Source organism: Alosa pseudoharengus, unplaced genomic scaffold (assembly GCF_046254945.1).
Source record: "Alosa pseudoharengus isolate Yale_2024_CS ecotype anadromous, Long Island Sound unplaced genomic scaffold, YU_APseudo_1.1 YU_APseudo_1.1_scf_4, whole genome shotgun sequence".
Classification (NCBI taxonomy): Eukaryota; Metazoa; Chordata; class Actinopteri; order Clupeiformes; family Clupeidae; genus Alosa; species Alosa pseudoharengus.
The window spans coordinates 34,951,661-34,971,343 of NW_027468774.1; the positions used below are offsets into that span (position 1 = coordinate 34,951,661).

General features: G+C 43.2%; 1 protein-coding gene and 1 long non-coding RNA gene across 2 annotated transcripts; both read left to right on the plus strand.

Annotated features, from left to right (window-relative positions):
- The first annotated feature begins 7,374 nt into the window (after positions 1–7,374).
- Positions 7,375–14,016, plus strand: LOC143102927 (uncharacterized). The gene is made up of 5 exons (XM_076266721.1): positions 7,375–7,395; positions 9,010–9,308; positions 9,427–12,727; positions 12,908–12,962; positions 13,820–14,016. The coding sequence occupies exons 1-5, from the start codon at positions 7,375–7,377 to the stop codon at positions 13,963–13,965; spliced, it is 3,822 nt and encodes a 1,273-aa protein (XP_076122836.1). The 3' UTR covers positions 13,966–14,016.
- Positions 14,017–17,025: 3,009 nt separating this feature from the next.
- LOC143102973 (uncharacterized) lies at positions 17,026–17,917 on the plus strand. Its single transcript, XR_012982673.1, has 3 exons — positions 17,026–17,092; positions 17,244–17,376; positions 17,877–17,917. It is a non-coding gene; the product is annotated as an uncharacterized LOC143102973 (long non-coding RNA).
- Positions 17,918–19,683: the final 1,766 nt, after the last annotated feature.

Below are 19,683 nucleotides of genomic sequence, written 5' to 3' on the forward strand. Positions count from 1 at the left end.
CCACCTGAAAGGTGAAGGAAGCCATGGATTTGTTGCCGTGTCGCACTGAACAGCTGAGGGAGCCCACTAAGTCGATCTGTGCATTGCCATATCCATGGAGAACGGCCGAAGGTGTCTGCAGCATGACGTGGGGCAGGAAGCGCTTAACTGTGGCCCAGTTGAGAAGAGATAAAGCCGCTCCGGTATCCAGCAGCAACGGTACACAGACCCCATCTAATTCCACCGTGCACGTCTTGAAGGACACACGGGCAGAGCTGACTGAGTGTATTGGTGTTGGGGCTGACGAGCTAGCCCCAGCCTGTCGTGGGCCCGACCGTGGGCCGACCCCAGCCGGTGCAGAACGACAGACTTTGGCAAAGTGGTTGTCTTTCCCACAGCGCTGGCATGCTTGTCCTCTGGCAGGGCATGTTGGGGCTCTGCTCATGTGAGAAGAGGAGCCACAGTTGCCACAGCTGCGACGTGGCTGTCTACGTGTGCGAGCTGTGTAATTTATCCCTGTGTCCGTGTCTGATGATGCGGGGCTAGGTGAGCGCTCAGGATCTACATGCTGAGTTAAGGCGGGCTGAGGAGGTGCGCGGGAAGCTAGCTGTGATGTCAGCTCGGTAGCTTTTTCTATTTGCAAGGCTATTTCCAGCGCTTTTTTAAGAGTCAGATCATCCGGTGACATGATAAGCTTCTCGCGAATTTTGGGGTGGGTTGCATGCTCTGCAAGCTGGTCCCTTATCATTTCTTCCTCCATATCACCGAACTTGCAGAAAACAGCTAAACTGCGGAGGTCGGCTACATAATGCTGAACTGAATTTTTGCTTGCGCTGCCGGAAGACAATTCGGCGGAGAATGACAGTCTGTGGAGCAGCAAAGTGTGCTTCGAGTAGTTTAGTAGCCTCCTTATACTTTTTCCCTTGTCCCAGGGTTCTAAAAATGCGCTGTCCCTCGGTACCGAGGCAATGCACGAGAAGTGCTCTCCGTCGCGGGTCACTAGCCTCCTCCAGGCCGAGAGCTGCGAGATAAGTTTCAAACGACTCCAGCCAACGGATCCACGGTACCGGAGGCTCGCCCGGTAATGCCAGGAAAGGTGTAGGTGGTGGGAGTGCAAGCTCCATCCTCGTCGCCAATGTAATGTGTGCAAAACACTAAAAGAATTGGGAGAGCTGCGGCATGTTCAGCTGTTTACTTTCACTCGTATGCACGAACACACAGAGACCGGAAACCAGCAGCGGTCATATCAAAATAAAGGCACCATATAAAACCATGTCGTGGAGACATAACAGTAAGGCTCACTTAAGAACATGCACACTGATACGTAAATCTTTGGATGAGACAATGGCTCTCCGTTTTAATGGCGGTTCACCACAACTTACAACAATGAGATCTCTCCCACACCGGAACTTCAACACCCCCCAAACTCGTCATTACCATGATAATTGATAATCAACGCTGTTCTCATATTAAATGCTACATTCTTCCCCCCCATCAAGAAGGAATGTCCTCGTTTCTTGAGAACTGCAAATCAAAATAAAAAAAACACATCCGTTATAATAACGTCAAAGTAATTATATACCACACTAAACTCCCTCCCCTTAAGGCTACAATAAAGCAGATCAGAACATCCTGCCCTGAGTATTGTGTAACCGAACAGACAGGGGGAAGAGAGAGAAAGAGAGAGAGAGAAAATGAGCATGCACGCGTGTCGATGTGATGTCAGTCCATGACAAAGTCCCTCAATTTCTTCGGGAGCTGGACTACTCTTCCAGCCCGTGAGGTCCTCCCATCTATGGCTGTGGGCGAGGGAAATCCGGCACTCACAGCAGGCTGGTCACCATCCAGATCCTCACCATGCTCTTGGAGGGCCTTGCTGGTGCTCCCCGGGTCATCCACAGGAGGTGCTGGAGGTCCGGCAGTCACAGGTAGGCCTCTGGGAGAGACAGGCCACGGTAAAGTGTACGGGCGCAGTCTGTTATAATTAGCTCGCACGAGGGGAGAGTTACCCTCTAATGGACTGGTCAGTTCATAGGTGACACCAACCTCACCCGAGACATCCAAACGTCCTTGCACTCTGTAAGGCCCCTTCCAATGAGGTGCCAACTTGAGACGGCTCTCTGTAGGATCATGTAGCCACACAATGTGAATGTCTCATGTGAACGTCATAGTGGGCTTTCTGACGCTCTTGTGCCACAGTCTGATTGTCTGTGGCTCTCTTGAACGCTGTTTCTAAACCTGCCCTGAGGGAGGCAGCAAAACTCCCCGGGCAAGTATTTCCCCAACTTGTTGCTGTCTGAGGACCAAGGAGCACATCAGCTGGGATCCTCGCTTCTCTGCCATGGGTGAGGAAGAAAGGGGTGAATCCAGTGCTGGCATGCACACTAGTGTTGTAGGCAAAAGCGACCTGTTTCAGAAAGGAGAGAAGGGTCTTCGCCAATTGGTCAATTAAAGTTCGATTCAGCCTTTCGACCATGCCATCTGAGCGAGGGTTGTATGGTGTAGTACGAGTCTTTTTTATACCTAGCAGTTGACACATGTTCCTGACTAGTTCAGACTCAAACTGTGTGTTCACTGTGTGCTGTTTGTGTTTCACTAATTCACCGATTGGGTTAAATGCAGAGACCAAATTTCCCTCACGGGATCAAAAAAGTATATATACTTATACTTATATTAAACTGCCTCCCCATATCTGTATGCAATGTCTCCATTACCCCAATGTTCCATTACATACTCATTAAACAGACAAGAGGCAACTGTCATTGCTGTCTGGTCAGGTATGGCATACAAGTTCACATATTTGGTATAATAGTCTTCTACAGCCAGCACATATCTGTTCCCCCAGATGTCACAGGCAGCTCTAAAATGTCAGCAGCCACCCGCTGGAAAGCTCATCAAAGGTGCCTGGTACTTAGGAACAGGTGACTTCCTCCTCTGGCATGCATAGCACTCCTCACACCACTTCCCTATGTCACGGTGCATGCTGGGCCAAAAGCACATGCGGCGTGCTCGTGCCAGGACCTTTTCGAAGGCCAGATGACCTACAAGTGGGCCTCCATGCAGCTGACTCAAGAGCTCTGGGACCAATGCAGCTGGAATTACTGTTTGTGCTATCTGCCCAATTCCAGGTTGCTCCAGCATGCGTAACAGCATAACAGTCCATCGGCCAAGGTAAGGGCTGGGAACTCACTCCACAACCGCCTCACAGTTAGAGGGGCCTTTTTCACCTTCCACCTCAGGGGCCTCTGGCCACTTTCCACCCATGACATCACTAAGCCGATATCAGTGTCGTTCCTCTGCATGTCCTTGATTGAAGTACCATCCTGAGACAAAGAGTACAACATAGGCAGGTCTGGTGTGGTGTCAGTCTCTGGCTGGGACTGCTGCTCACCTGCTAGTGGATTGACAGGAACCTGAGGTGGGGTGTCCATTATACACGCAACAGGAAAATCGCTGCCAACGTCTGTTTGTGTTGCTGCATGAACGTTCATGGGAGGGGCCTGGCTGGCAGTATCACAGTCATCATCCGAAGGCCGCCGGCGAGACAGAGCGTCCTCGTTCGCATGTCGTGAGCCCTCCTTATGAACTATGACCCAGTCATAAGGGTCAAGCTCCAGAGCCCACCTGGTGCGCCGTCCTGTCCTGTCATTAGCCAGGGAGAGATGTCGTAGTCCAAGCAGGGGCCTATGGTCAGTGACAATAGTAAACGCCTGGAGCCCCAGGTAATGTCTGAAGTGACGCACAGCCCACACAATGGCCCACATTTCCCTATCAAACGTAGACCATTTCCGCTCTGCTGCTGTGAGGGAGTGACTAGCAAAGCCCACCACTCTCTCAACGCCATCTGACTTCTGAGCCAACACAGCGCCCACTGCAACCTGGGATGCATCTGTATATAATGTGAATGGCAGTGAGAAGTCTGGATGAGCCATCACTGGTTCTGAACAGAGGGCATCACGCAAAAAGTCAAATGAGGCCTGGCACTCTGACGTCCACTGAAAAGCACGTCTTTACCCATCAAATGGTTAAGTGGGGCAGCTTGTTGTGCAAAACCCTGAATGAACCTTCTGTAATATGAGCTCAGTCCGAGAAATGCACGTACCTCTGTTGCTGACCGTGGGACAGGCCATGACTGTACCTTTTTGATGTTGCGTGGGTCAGGTCGTAGCCCTTCATGTGAGATCACATGGCCCAGGAACACAAAATGATCCCGGGCCAGGTGGCACTTCCTTGCATTCAGCCTCAGTCCAGCTCCTTCTATCCTCTTAAGAACCTCATTCAGGTGTGCGAGATGGTCATTAAAAGAGCGGCTGTATAGAAGTATATCGTCCAAATAGACCATGCAGATGTTCCAGGGGAGGCCTTTCAACACCAGTTAAATAAAACGCTGAACGTGGCAGGAGCGTTGGTAAGGCCCATGGGCATAGAACAGAACTGGTACAATCCACAGTCAAGGATCTGTCAGTGTTCCGATTAATCCGGAAAAAGTTCGAAAGAAATAAAATACGAGTGCTTTTATCCCACCGCTGCCACCAATGTAGCGTCCGAGGTAAGGCTCACTTAAGAACATGCACACTGATACGTAAATCTTTGGATGAGACAATGGCTCTCCGTTTTAATGGCGGCTCACCACAACTTACAACAACGAGATCTCTCCCACACTGGAACTTCAACACCCCCCAAACTCGTCATTACCATGGTAACTGATAATCAACGCTGTTCTCATATTACATGCTACACGTGTAACAAAAAAAAAGCTTACGAACAATTTACGCGCAAATGGGAGAATCCAATGAAAATGACAATGAATGACTAAACAGATGCTGAAAACAGCACTGGTATTTCGCACGGCAAAAGTGTGTGCGTGTGGCTCCGACGCCCATGGAGGGCACTGACAATTGAAAAAAGTTGATAAGATTACATTAAGGAGAAAAGCAATAATAAACAAATGTCAATTCAATCAATAACATAATGATAATAAACAAATACTATAATATACAAACCAACACTTAATAAACTAAGTGCATGTTGAACAGATATGCCTTTAGACCCCTATTGAAAGACCCACAACTATCACAGGAACAGAAAGCACTGCAACTCATTCCACCAACATGGAACCACTGAGGAAAAGAGTCTTGCATTTGACCAATATTCATCATTTTTATAAAATATAATAATTTTTGCCTGTTGTTAATCCTTCACCTCCACAAAAAAGCATTTTCATTGTGTACAGGGGGGACAAGTCACAAGAAGTTTGTTATTTACAACAGCAGAGTAAAATGGTTATGGTTATGGGATTTGGCAAATGCTTTTATCCAAAGCCACATATACATACAAAACAATACATTATTCAAATTTAACAGGGAACAATTTAAAATGTTGGTCAGACAAGGAGAATAGCAATAATAAACAATAATTTCCATTCAATCAATAATACAATAACAATAGCAATAGCATGGTAAGACTACATTAAGGAGAATATCAATAATAAAAAACATCAAATTAATCAACAGCCTAATGAAAAATCAACAGCCTAATGAAAATAAACAATACTATAACATACAAACCATACTATTGATATTCTCCTTAATGTAGTCTTACCATTGCTTTTATATTATTGATTGAATGGACATTATTGTTTATTATTGCTTTTTCCCCTCATTTTCATTGATTATTTAATTAGGCTATTGATGGAATTGACATTGTTTATTATTGCTATTATCCTTATTATAGTTTGACCAACATTTTAATTTGTTCCCTGTTAAATTTAAGTATATTGTTTTGTATTTGTATGTCGCTTTGGACACAAGTGTATCCATAACCATAACCATAACCATAACCAAATCTAAATTGCAATTTTGACAACAAATAGGATAAACGGAATGTTGACATCAGTCTGGTTGACATCACTAGCTTGCTCTGATGTCATAATGGTTTCCATGGAAGCAATCTATCCATCTTATAAGCTTGTATGTAGGATAATTTTATTTACTTCTCATAGTACAGAGATGAGTATCAGTACACATGACATATTTTCATTTAAAAAATGATTTACTTAAGTGCATGGAATATCAAAACAGCAAGTGTAAGTAAGTGGTTAATTCAACAAATCAATGATTGATTAAATAGTCTTGGTCAAAAGGCCTTTTTTTGAGATATCAAAATGTAAATTGAATCATAATTGTGGCTCAATACAGTATACATAGCCTACACTGAGTTTTTTCCCCATAGCATCACTGAAAATGTTAAAGTGTAATGATTATGGAGTTAGAATTCAAATTGAAATTTATGTTCTGAATCTAATCCTGATTCTTGCAGAATGCTGTGATGTCCAGTAGGAGACCTGTTGCTGAATAAGCAAATCTGCCGCAGGTAAAGGGTTGGAGATTCTGGGAAATAGGGTGGTTGATTATCATTGATGCGATGAGTACAGAATGTAGAATGCGCTAAGCGAGAGAGGGTTACACTGTACAGATCTGTAAACATGTGTGTGTGTGTGTGTGTGTGTGTGTGTCTTTAGCCATTCCTACCATGGGCCAGTCTCTCCCAGGACAGTCCTTCCCAGAGGACCCTGCGGAGAAAGACTGCTTTATTTCTGGGCTTCAGGAGGAGTTTCTATATCTCTCAGAATACCTGAAGGGTCTGAAGAATGAGTATGTATCAACACTGATGCTCTGTCTGTTAACTACTACTATATACAACTATAATGATAACTACAACGTCTTAACATTATAGTTAGACGAACAACGTCTAGCTCTACCACCGGTACGCTCAGGCCAATCCAGACTTTTCTCATCTGTTGTTCGTTTGTGGAACACACTGCCAGTTCCTACAAGGGCAGGGACATCCCTCTCCATTTTCAAAAAACTCATGAAGACCCAGCTCTTTAGAGAACATTTCCTCTCATAGCACTACTTACAACTAGTCTTGCTGATCCTAGCACTTACCACCTGTCTTGAACTGACACTCAACTGTTTAAAAACAGCAGTCACTGACACACTTATTCTTACTGTACTCTACCTTTTTCAAATTGTCCTAAAATTGTTGAGAGAATTGCTTTAAAACTTAAACTGTTTGCCATGTTGTTAGTCGCTTTGGTCTAATATATACTTTATTTATTTACTTTACTAATATACTTTATTTATTTTCATAGGGAATGGCTTACCTTCCATGAGATCATGGTTAATCCTGTGAGTATTTTCACATGTGGTGTAAACAACATTTTCACAATCCAGTTTTGTACTGGCCCTCTAGTCATACTGCTACATTTTACACTGGCAAATTCCCTGTGTTGTGCTATGAAGATTTAAGGTGCTTGTCAGTGTGAACCATCATTCTGTGTTTGTGGTGCAGTGCTGGGCTGAACTGTGCAGTTACACAGGTTATATCGGTGTCATGGTTATATCGGTGCCATGGGTAATAACTTCCTCCAACTTAACAACGACAAAAAAAAACAGAAGTTATTATTTTTGGTCCCTCTGAATCCAGAGTCTCCCCTGTGTCAAACCTGGGTGTTCTCATCCCCTATGTTACATGAAGTGCAAGAAACCTGGGTGTCATCTTTGACTCTGAGTTTTCCTTTAATAAGAAATAGCTGCGGTGGTAATAAAGAACAGCTTCTACCAGCTCAGAATCATCGCCAAATTGAAACCCTCTCTGTCATTTAATGACCTGGAGAAAGTAATTCACGCCTTCGTAATGAATCAAGGCTGGATTACTGTAATTCATTATACCTGGGACTTCCTCAATCACTCATTTCACGGCTCCAGCTGGTCCAGAATGTGGCAGCAAGACTGCTGACCGGATCTAAAAAGTGGGAGCATATTACCCCAATCCTAGCCTCTCTCCACTGGTTGCCCATCCAGTACAGAATCCATTTTAAGATTTTATTGATGGTTTTAAAGCTCTAAATGGTCTGGCCCCATCCTACATATCAGATCTCATCCACTACCATTCAGTCCCTTAGATCCTGCAGCAAGGGTCTTCTGCACGTCCCACGCTCCAGATTCAAACAAAAAGGCGATAGAGCTTTTGCGGTAGCTGCAGCACGCCTTTGGAATCAGCTGCCGCCTTCTATCAGAGATGCTCCCTCCATCACTAGTTTTAAATCTAGGCTCAAAACACACTTCTTCTCCCTGGCGTTCACTGTCCGTGTATGATTGTTATTTATATCTGTATTTATGTATTGTCTTTTTATTTGCACTTGTACGGCACTGTGTAAACTGTATTTTATATGTGCCTTATGAATAAATGTTACTTACTTACTTTTTACATGAACTGTATTGGGGTGAAGTGTGGAGTGAGTGTACCCCTAGCTGTGTAGTGAGTAACAGCTCAGTCATACGCATCAATCAAACTTTGCCAGTGGGTGTTCCCAAAGTTCAGGGTGTGTACGGGGATGAGGGGAGAATGATAGGTCAACAACCAGTCTCCACTGTTAGCTTGCAGTGGAGGGTAGCTTGATAACTTGCTAACGTTAGATAGTTCATCTCATTCAACATTGGGATTGTTTTGGGATTACAATATGGACGATTTTAGAATGTTAAGTGTTTTTTTTTTTAGCGCCTGCATGCCTACGTTTTTAAAAGTTGAAAAAGTTTAAACTTTTGATGTGAGCAAAGCCAGCAACACCTCCCACAGAGTCATGACACTCCCACAATTCAGTTTGGCAGTGCATGAAGTCGGCCCATGTAAAGTGAATATAAAGCGCCACCGCCGAAGCTTTCGATGGAGGCGTGTGACTGCTAATCTCCTTCCCTGAGAGATGTGCTAGCGGTTTAGCCTCCTTGCACATCCACCTCTTAATTCAAAGTGTTGCAAGTTTGTAAATTCGAGCCTAAGCCAATGCATGGCTGAACTGTCAGCACAACACAGGTTATATTGAGTCTGCTTATGTAGGTGATGGTCTAGTCGGTTTTTTTTGTTTTTTTTTACGTTTCCAAACAGCTAAGGTCTTGGGAAAGATCTCCCCTTTTTACATGTTAAGTAGCAGATGTGATTCTTTGTGTTCACTCTCCCCATATGAAACAGGTGACTAAAGCGGAGTTTTTCACTCTCCTGATTGACTTGGTCAAATACGTAGACCTGACCTCAGTAAAGGTGGTCATCCCTGCCCTCCTGAAGATGGTAAGAGAGCTTGCTAACCAAGACACTCAAGACCCTACCATCCAAGACCCCACGAAGACCCCTTCTGCCACATATGCTGAGGATGACCCAGGAATCAAGCTATTCAACAATGGGGTCCTTGTTGAAATTATACCCAGAACCAAAAGCAGCAGGGTATCATTAGCCTCATCCTGCAGCAAGACATCAACTGATTCACGAAAGAGGTAAGTTGTACAGCCAAGTATAAACCCATAGACATTTGCTGCAATACTAATAAGATGATGCATGCATGTTTTCTGGTTTTGGATAAAAGTAAAAAAAAATTGTTGCTGCTTTCTACAGGAAAACCACCACTGAGCAGCTGGTTGAAAATGTGTCCCAAAACCTCAGTGAATTCCTCCGAGTACAAGACCAGTCAATGGAGTGCTTTTTGGATGACCAGAAGAGGAACATCTCGGCTAAAAAGTGTCTGGCATGCATCAAAAAAGCTGTGAATGTACTAACTTGCCATTATTCATGTATAAATGACTTCCCACGTCCTCAACAACAAGTTGCAGAGGATGAAATTAAGGTCAAAGAAGTGTCTAATGGAAGTCAAAGGTCTGAGCTTTGCGTCAAAGTGGTTTCCAGTGAGGAATTCCACACCAAGGCCAAGAAAGCAGTCAAGGATGTCTTTATTGGAAACATGAAGCGATTTCAATCTGCTCCCCGCACTCCTTCCAGTGACTCGCTGGGAGTTGGAATTGAGACTTCTTCTTCTTTATGTCCTCAGCCTGTTGAAGAAGCTGCTACTGTGCTCATAGAGACTTTTGTGGAGGAGATGAAGAAGGTTGCTCTGTTGGCTGAATATGCGGATGAACCCATGTCTCCTGATGAGGGAAAAACACTTGACCAGACACAAAGTGTCCCCCCACATGTCTCTGGTCTTAAAACAAAAAAGGTTCAGGTAGCAGCAAAACAGATCTATGGAAAACTAAAAGTTACACTTAAGGATTTCTTCAGACATTTTCCCCTCCAGCATAGCCCAGCTGCCCTGAGAACTGAGGAACCAAATGAATTTGTCTCATTAGCCCTGGATGTTCATACAGCTCAAGTCAAACAGAAAAATCAGCGCCCAACAAATATCAAGAGTGACCAAGCTTTGCCTGTGGCTAAACCACTGAGCCCAGTTGCACGTAAGGTGCAGAGTGACATTGGTTGTCCTTTGAGTCCAAGTCAGCTGGACGACTGCACCAGAAACGTCTTAAAAGGAGTGCTGGCCTCTTACTTCTCTGGGCTGAAGCAGAACCCAATTCAGGAAGGTTTGGCTTCACCAGATCTGTTGGCTGATAAGAGCAGTTTTTTTGATGGTGTAATTGTCCAGTTAAAAAACATGGCTTGCTCTACATCTGCTGGGTGCAATGAGAGTGATGATTCAGAACTGACGAAAAATCATGTCACTGGAGTACTTAGAAAGCCTTGCTCATTCACAAGCATAAAAAGACTATCCGATGTAGAATTTCAGATGAATGCCTTCGAGGCAGTTACTAATGTGCTCGTTGGTTCAGTGCGAAGCTACACCTCCTTGCAATCATATACTACAGATATTTACAATGATGAATTGCAAGGAATGCCATGGAAAGACTTTGCCTCCAGAGATATGGATGCTCTTGTCACAGATATAGTTGATCAGTTTGTGAGCGACATACAGATGACTACACTCCTTTCAGCTTCTCCTGACCAAGTGGGCACCCGCTCATTTGAAACCAAGCTGGCAACTTTGAAGAACAAGCTTGCCACCTCAAATAACCAATTCATTATCTCAGCCTCAAACATGTATGAAAATGTACTGACTAAAGTTGGTAAGTTTTTTGCTCAGTGCTCTTCCTTGTGTAACATCCCGGGAAAGCAGGCAGATGATGAGCCTGTGATGGACGGTCCATGCTTAAGTAGTCTCGAAACTACTCAGAGCATTGATGATACTCTGCTTGCCAACCCTCTCATTCACAAGAAAGACATTAAAGACATGGTTGACCTTGATGGCTGCACCAGAGAAATCATGTCAGAGCTTTTCATGGTGCTGAACGAAGAGAATGCAAAGGAGGACGCTGCCAACATTTCAGAGAAACTGTCCACCATCTCACTGGCAGACAAGGTAGTTGACTCAATCATTCCAAATTTGACTGATGAAAAAGATTCTGATCAATCTGCCCACAAGGACTGTAATGATTCGCCAGACTCATTATCTAAATTGATTGAGGAAGTATTCGGAGAGGAGGGTGCTCAGACAAATGCTATAATGTCAGTCAATGAAGTGTTGCTTCAGTCAACCACTAACCTCTCAAGGCTTACCACCTCCTCACTCAACCCTACCTCTGGGAATGTCCATGGGGTTGTCTCTGAAACAGAGATAACTACAGAGGGTACCCTTGAGAGAGAAACCAGCACTGATGTGGACAATGCCCATGCTTGCATTACCCGACAAGCAGTTGCAAGTGTGGTCAAAATGGTTAATGAAAAGATTAATTCAGAGAATGGTGGGTGTTCTTCATCAGAAATGCAGGATGGAGGACTCCACACAGTTGCTAAAAAGCTCTCGAGATCTCGTTCACAGGAAACCATTAACTACTTTACCCATGACTTTGTTGATCAAGTCTGTGGACTTTTCTTGAGCAGCAACAGAGTGGCTGCTCACAAGTTTGCTTCAGACAGCGTGCTTTTGGAGATGGGGCACTGCAGTGCATCAAGGAGGCACAATGTCTCTCAGCTTGTGGAGATCTATGCTAAGGAGACAGTGAAACACTACCTGCTCCCTCACTTCAATCTGCCTTTTTCATTGGGGATTAATCAGGGAGGCTCCTCATGGCCTGCTTCAGCTCCAGTGTGCCTTCCCAGCTCTGGAACAGCACTCAATGAACAAACTGCACCAATGGGCTCTAGGTCCCCTTCAAAAATACTTTGTGACATAGTGAACCTTGTCATTAAAGCTATGGTCAGCGATGTTATGAACAGCCTATCACTGCCAATAGAGTCTGGCAAGAATAAAGACCAGTTAGGTCATTCACTTAAACCCTGTTGGGAGAATCTTCTGAGCACCGAGAGCTCAGCTGCCTTACCTCAAGAACTGGGTTTCCACAGAGACGAAGACGACATTCCTTTCCCATTCCCCAAGATCATGCCTGTGGACTCTGACAACTACGCTGGTTTGGTCACTCTGCTGGTTGTACGGCTGCTGATGCAGACTAAAGGTCAGGGACTGCAGTCCGAAGACCTGCTGGAGAGATCCAGACAACTGGTTGACAAAATCCTGTATGTCTTTGATATTGTGTCAGGGAGTTCTAGAAATGACCCCTATCCTCTCAACATCAGGATCCACAGGGTCTTCCGAATTGTCTACGGTGACCTCTTAAGGGAATTTGGCACTGAAGAGATCCTTTTGAAAGCAATGGTCAGAGAGGATCCTACCTTTGAGAAAACCTTGGTGTCTTCCCTCACTAAACAGCTCCTGCAGATTTGCAAGGAAGATGAAAATGTCCCCCCTGCTTCATCAAAGGAGAAAGTGGAGGCCAAGGCAGATTCCAGTGGTCCTGGAATGAAGATAAAGAACAAGAAAGGAATTCTTAAACTCTTCTCAAGAATTCCAAAACTGAAGATCTTCCAGAAGGTAATTACTTTGCAAACAACACACATACATTTCTTTGACTGCTTGAAAATGTATAATTGTTACATCTATCTGAAGTTTTAGCCAAAACATGTTTAATTTGTTAGGACCAATACAAATAAAATTGAGTACTGCTTATAGTAAAATAGGTATTAATAAATTGGTAATGCCTGTTTCAATTAGAAATCCAAATCAGGCAGCATGGAAGATCGCCAGTCCTCCAAAAAGGGACAACTCGGTAAGTTTACCAGTCTCACTTTGCATATAAGGTGCAATCAGGGAGCAGTCTAGATCTCCCATAAGTGTATCTCGAACAATCTCGAAAGATGATGAAAGAGAATAAAGGGGTACTTGGTGTAACACCAGTTCTCTGAAACTTTGAGTGTAGAGTTTCACAATGAGGATAATACTATCTATATTTCCAGTGTGCGGGGATGTAGTGCATTTGCACAGCCTACTGCACTGCCACAACCTACTGTAACCTAGACTTTCTCTAAAGGAGAATCGATTTCCTTCTCTAAGAAAGTGTGTTTAAGAGACAATTATACCACTTAACAATGGGGGTCTCATGGCAAACTGAAATCTGTAGCCCTTTGCTATCGTTCTTGTCCCCGATTCAGGACATGACATAGCTTGGGACTTTCTTGGTATTGTCTGCAGTTATCCACTTCTGTAGCATACTTGAATCCCATGCACACTACTAAAAAGGGATGGAAATCCCTGGCTGCAACAAAGGCACTGCAGGTGGCTGGGCAGGCTTGTGCCTGCTGGTCCTCAGACAGAGCAGAGCTAGGTGGGCAGCCCAGAGGCTGGAGTGCGACTGAGCGATGAGATAGAATGGCAAGGTGGTAGCCGGTATGAGTAGTAATACCAGCAAGCCGTCTAAGCTTCTGGCAGGTTTCGTTCACAGCTGCATGCTGACCGTAATCTTTGCAATCACGCCCAGCAGTGATCTGTTGGGTCTCTGTAGAAGTGATTAGATGCTTCTACAGAGGTCGGGTATGGATTTCCCTCCCACAGGTGGATCGATCTTGAACACGAGAACTTGTCTCCCTATCTGATCTCATTTCCTTTCCTCTCTCCCCTCCTTCTCAGATCCCACTGCCAGCGCTGTTCCCCTCAGTGAGAGTGCTGCCTCCTCAGAGCACAGGACAGGAGAGTGCAAGACCAGCACAGGCTTCTCCCTCTTCAAGAGACTCTCTGTCATCATGAGGAGGAAGTCCAGGGTCAGCCCTGTGTAACCAACTCATAACCCCTCAAAACATCTCAGCACTATTAAGTGTCTACCTTAATCAAACTAATTCACATCTTTATTGCTACATATTCCCCATTCTCTTAACCTAACCAAAAGCATAATAAAAATCACCTGAGCATTCATATCATTGTCATTTCCTTTAATTTTCTGTTTGCCCTGTGTGCATGTGCGGTTGGTGAAATTTTCACCACACATTAAAAATCCAAACTAAGAGTTATGTGTAATAAAGTGGAATGACACAGGAAAAAAATAATGAACGCCCCTACTGAAATTTCTTCAATACTTTGTGGAAAAGCCTTTGTTTGTAATGACAGCTTCAAGACATTTCCTGTGTGTCATTTACGGGCGATAGAGGGAGTTACGCATTTTGGCACCCCTAAACTGGGTGTTTCTTATGTATACAACTCTTGCGTGCATTCGGCCACTGACTTTCCAGCTGGGTCTCCAACATGTCGCTCTCAAGCTCAGTCGCTTGCCGCCTTGCCAGAGCTTGCCAGAGGCTAAAACACGCTACTACATTTAAACACAATTGTTGCCGCAACTCATGCATAATTTAAAAATAACTCAATAGGCTACTTGGCTACGCAATAAGGTTTCCATTACAGCACCGCATTCAATGAACGCATGAAAGCGGGTGGTTTGTTTAAAATCCCGACACTCTTTCAAGTACATGGAATGTAGGGCTAATAGTGATCATCAAATACCTCCCCAGATTTCAGTGCCCATCAGTCCCAACATTTAACAATATAATCAAACAGTCCAAAAGTAAATATCAAACTAAACCGAAAATGTCATGCTTTTGAAGGCCTACTAGTATGCCGCTCCAAGAAACGCATGTCTCAAAATAAAACTCGCATAAGAAATAAAGGGCTGTCTCGAATACAATCCTGCCCCTAATGGCCTGTACTTTGTCTTAAGACCCCAACCATAATTTGAGGATTTACAGTATCTAAGTAGACAAACTGGCTTCATCCAACAGAGTGAATACGAGATTGTGCAGTCTTAGCTGTGGTTAGTGACGTGATGCTGTTAATGGGGAGTTTTACATAGCCTAGCGTAAACCTATAGGTTATTATTTATTTGGCGTACCTATTAGGCTTTTTTCCTTATCAAAAGTGAGGGGGACTGTAACGACTTCAATCACTTCAATCACCCTCTCGTCAAGCCCAAGGACATTTCGACGTTCAGCATCGCCCACCTACTGATTACTTGTGTGCCTGCACCTGTATAGTTTACCTGCACCTGTATTCACTAGATTGACAGCACCTGTTTTGTTTACCTGCACCTGTATCCACTTATTTTCAGTTGTATTTGAACCCCTTAGTTTGGCTTGCACCTTGCAAAGTCTACTAGTTGCTATAGACTGCTCTGGTGTTGTTTGTGACTCTTCAAGTGTCATTGTGAAGCCAGTGATGAAACTTCTCAGTTACCTCGCACTTGCGTCTCGCCATCCTTGAAGTGTGACAGGGACGACTGATCTCTTCAACACTGCGGGGGATTTGGCGCTTGTCGCTGTGTGTGTGACAGAAGCGGAATGGGAGAATGCGTGTAACAAAAAAAAAGCTTACGAACAATTTACGCGCAAATGGGAGAATCCAATGAAAATGACAATGAATGACTAAACAGATGCTGAAAGCAGCACTGGTAATTTGCACGGCAAAAGTGTGTGTGTGTGTGTGTGTGTGTGTGTGTGTGTGGGGGGGGGGGGTCCAAACTAACCATTTTAAAAATATAATGGCTCCGACGCCCATGGAGGGCACTGACAATTGAAAAAAGTTGATAAGATCACATTAAGGAGAAAAGCAATAATAAACAAATGTCAATTCAATCAATAACATAATGATAATAAACAAATACTATAATATACAAACCAACACTTATGTTGAACAGATATGCCTTTAGACCCCTATTGAAAGATCCGCAACTATCACAGGAACGGACAGCACTGCAACTCATTCCACCAACATGGAACCACTGAGGAAAAGAGTCTTGCATTTGACCAATATTCATCATTTTTATAAAATATAATCATTTTTGCCTGTTGTTAATCCTTCACCTCCACAAAAAAGCATTTTCATTGTGTACAGGGGGGACATTTAACAGGGAACAATTTAAAATGTTGGTCAGACAAGGAGAATAGCAATAATAAACAATAATTTCCATTCAATCAATAATATAATAACAATAGCATGGTAAGACTACATTAAGGAGAATATCAATAATAAACAACATCAAATTAATCAACAGCCTAATGAAAAATCAACAGCCTAATGAAAATAAACAATACTATAACATACAAACCATACTATTGATATTCTCCTTAATGTAGTCTTACCATTGCTTTTATATTATTGATTGAATGGACATTATTGTTTATTATTGCTTTTTTCCCTCATTTTCATTGATTATTTCATTAGGCTATTGATGGAATTGACATTGTTTATTATTGCTATTCTCCTTATTATAGTCTGACCAACATTTTAATTTGTTCCCTGTTAAATTTAAGTATATTGTTTTGTATTTGTATGTCGCTTTGGACACAAGTGTATCCATAACCATAACCATAACCAAAACCAAATCTAAATTGCAATTTTGACAACAAATAGGATAAACTGAATGTTGACATCAGTCTGGTTGACATCACTAGCTTGCTCTGATGTCATAATGGTTTCCATGGAAGCAATCTATCCATCTTATAAGCTTGTGTGTAGGATCATTTTATTCACTTCTCATAGTACAGAGATGAGTATCAGTAGGCTACACATGACATATTTTCATTTAAAAAATGATTTACTTAAGTGCATGGAATATCAAAACAGCAAGTGTAAGTAAGTGGTTAATTTTCAACAAATCAATGATTGATTAAATAGACTTGGTCAAAAGGCCTTTTTTTGAGTTATCAAAATGTAAATGTAGTCATAATTGTGGCTCAATGCAGTATACATAGCCTACACTGAGTTTTTTCCCCATAGCATCACTGAAAATGTTAAAGTGTAATGATTATGGAGTTAGAATTCAAATTTAAATTTATGTTCTGAATTTAATCCTGATTCTTGCAGAATGCTGTGATGTCCAGTAAGAGACCTGTTGCTGAATAAGCAAATCTGCAGCAGGTAAAGGGTTGGACTTCTGGGAAATAGGGTGGTTGATTATCATTGATGCGATGAGTACAGAATGTAGAATGCGTTAAGCGAGAGAGGGTTACACTGTACAGATCTGTAAACATGTGTGTGTGTGTGTGTGTGTGTGTGTGTGTGTCTTCAGCCATTCCTACCATGGGCCAGTCTCTCCCAGGACAGTCCTTCCCAGAGGACCCTGCGGAGAAAGACTGCTTTATTTCTGGGCTTCAGGAGGAGTTTCTATATCTCTCAGAATACCTGAAGGGTCTGAAGAATGAGTATGTATCAACACTGATGCTCTGTCTGTTAACTACTACTATATACAACTATAATGATAACTACAACGTCTTAACATTATAGTTAGACGAACAACGTCTAGCTCTGCCACCGGTACGGTCAGGCCAATCCAGACTTTTCTCATCTGTTGTTCGTTTGTGGAACACACTGCCAGTTCCTACAAGGGCAGGGACATCCCTCTCCATTTTCAAAAAACTCATGAAGACCCAGCTCTTTAGAGAACATTTCCTGTCATAGCACTACTTACAACTAGTCTTGCTGATCCTAGCACTTACCACCTGTCTTGAACTGACACTCAACTGTTTAAAAACAGCACTCACTGACACACTTATTCTTACTGTACTCTACCTTTTTCAAATTGTCCTAAAATTGTTGAGAGAATTGCTTTAAAACTTAAACTGTTTGCCATGTTGTTAGTCGCTTTGGTCTAATATATACTTTATTTATTTACTTTACTAATATACTTTATTTATTTTCATAGGGAATGGCTTACCTTCCATGAGATCATGGTTAATCCTGTGAGTATTTTCACATGTGGTGTAAACAACATTTTCACAATCCAGTTTTGTACTGGCCCTCTAGTCATACTGCTACATTTTACACTGGCAAATTCCCTGTGTTGTGCTATGAAGATTTAAGGTGCTTGTCAGTGTGAACCATCATTCTGTGTTTGTGGTGCAGTGCTGGGCTGAACTGTGCAGTTACACAGGTTATATCGGTGTCATGGTTATATCGGTGCCATGGGTAATAACTTCCTCCAACTTAACAACGACAAAACAGAAGTTATTATTTTTGGTCCGTCTAAATCCAGAGTCTCCCCTGTGTCAAACCTGGGTGTTTTCATCCCCTATGTTACATGAAGTGCAAGAAACCTGGGTGTCATCTTTGACTCTGAGTTTTCCTTTAATAAGAAATAGCTGCGGTGGTAATAAAGAACAGCTTCTACCAGCTCAGAATCATCGCTAAATTGAAACCCTCTCTGTCATTTAATGACCTGGAGAAAGTAATTCACGCCTTCATTACATCAAGGCTGGATTACTGTAATTCATTATACCTGGGACTTCCTCAATCACTCATTTCACGGCTCCAGCTGGTCCAGAATGTGGCAGCAAGACTGCTGACCGGATCTAAAAAGTGGGAGCATATTACCCCAATCCTAGCCTGTCTCCACTGGTTGCCCATCCAGTACAGAATCCATTTTAAGATTTTATTGATGGTTTTAAAGCTCTAAATGGTCTGGCCCCATCCTACATATCAGATCTCATCCACTACCATTCAGTCCCTTAGATCCTGCAGCAATGGTCTTCTGCACGTCCCACGCTCCAGATTCAAGCAAAAAGGCGATAGAGCTTTTGCGGTAGCTGCACCACGCCTTTGGAATCAGCTGCCGCCTTCTATCACAGATGCTCCCTCCATCACTAGTTTTAAATCTAGGCTCAAAACACACTTCTTCTCCCTGGCGTTCACTGTCCGTGTATGATTGTTATTTATATCTGTATTTATGTATTGTCTTTTTATTTGCACTTGTACGGCACTGTGGTCAGTGTAAACTGTATTTTATATGTGCCTTATGAATAAATGTTACTTACTTACTTTTTACATGAACTGTATTGGGGTGAAGTGTGGAGTGAGTGTACCCCTAGCTGTGTAGCGAGTAACAGCTCAGTCATACGCATCAATCAAACTTTGCCAGTGGGTGTTCCCAAAGTTCAGGGTGTGTACGGGGATGAGGGGAGAATGATAGGTCAACAACCAGTCTCCACTGTTAGCTTGCAGTGGAGGGTAGCTTGATAACTTGCTAACGTTAGATAGTTCATCTCATTCAACATTGGGATTGTTTTGGGATTACAATATGGACGATTTTAGAATGTTAAGTGTTTTTTTTTTTTAGCGCCTGCATGGCTACGTTTTTAAAAGTTGAAAAAGTTTAAACTTTTGATGTGAGCAAAGCCAGCAACACCTCCCACAGAGTCATGACACTCCCACAATTCAGTTTGGCAGTGCATGAAGTCGGCCCATGTAAAGTGAATATAAAGCGCCACCGCCGAAGCTTTCGATGGAGGCGTGTGACTGCTAATCTCCTTCCCTGAGAGATGTGCTAGCGGTTTAGCCTCCTTGCACATCCACCTCTTAATTCAAAGTGTTGCAAGTTTGCAAATTCGAGCCTAAGCCAATGCATGGCTGAACTGTCAGCACAACACAGGTTATATTGAGTCTGCTTATGTAGGTGATGGTCTAGTCGTTTTTTTTTGTTTTTTTTTAAGTTTCCAAACAGCTAAGGTCTTGGG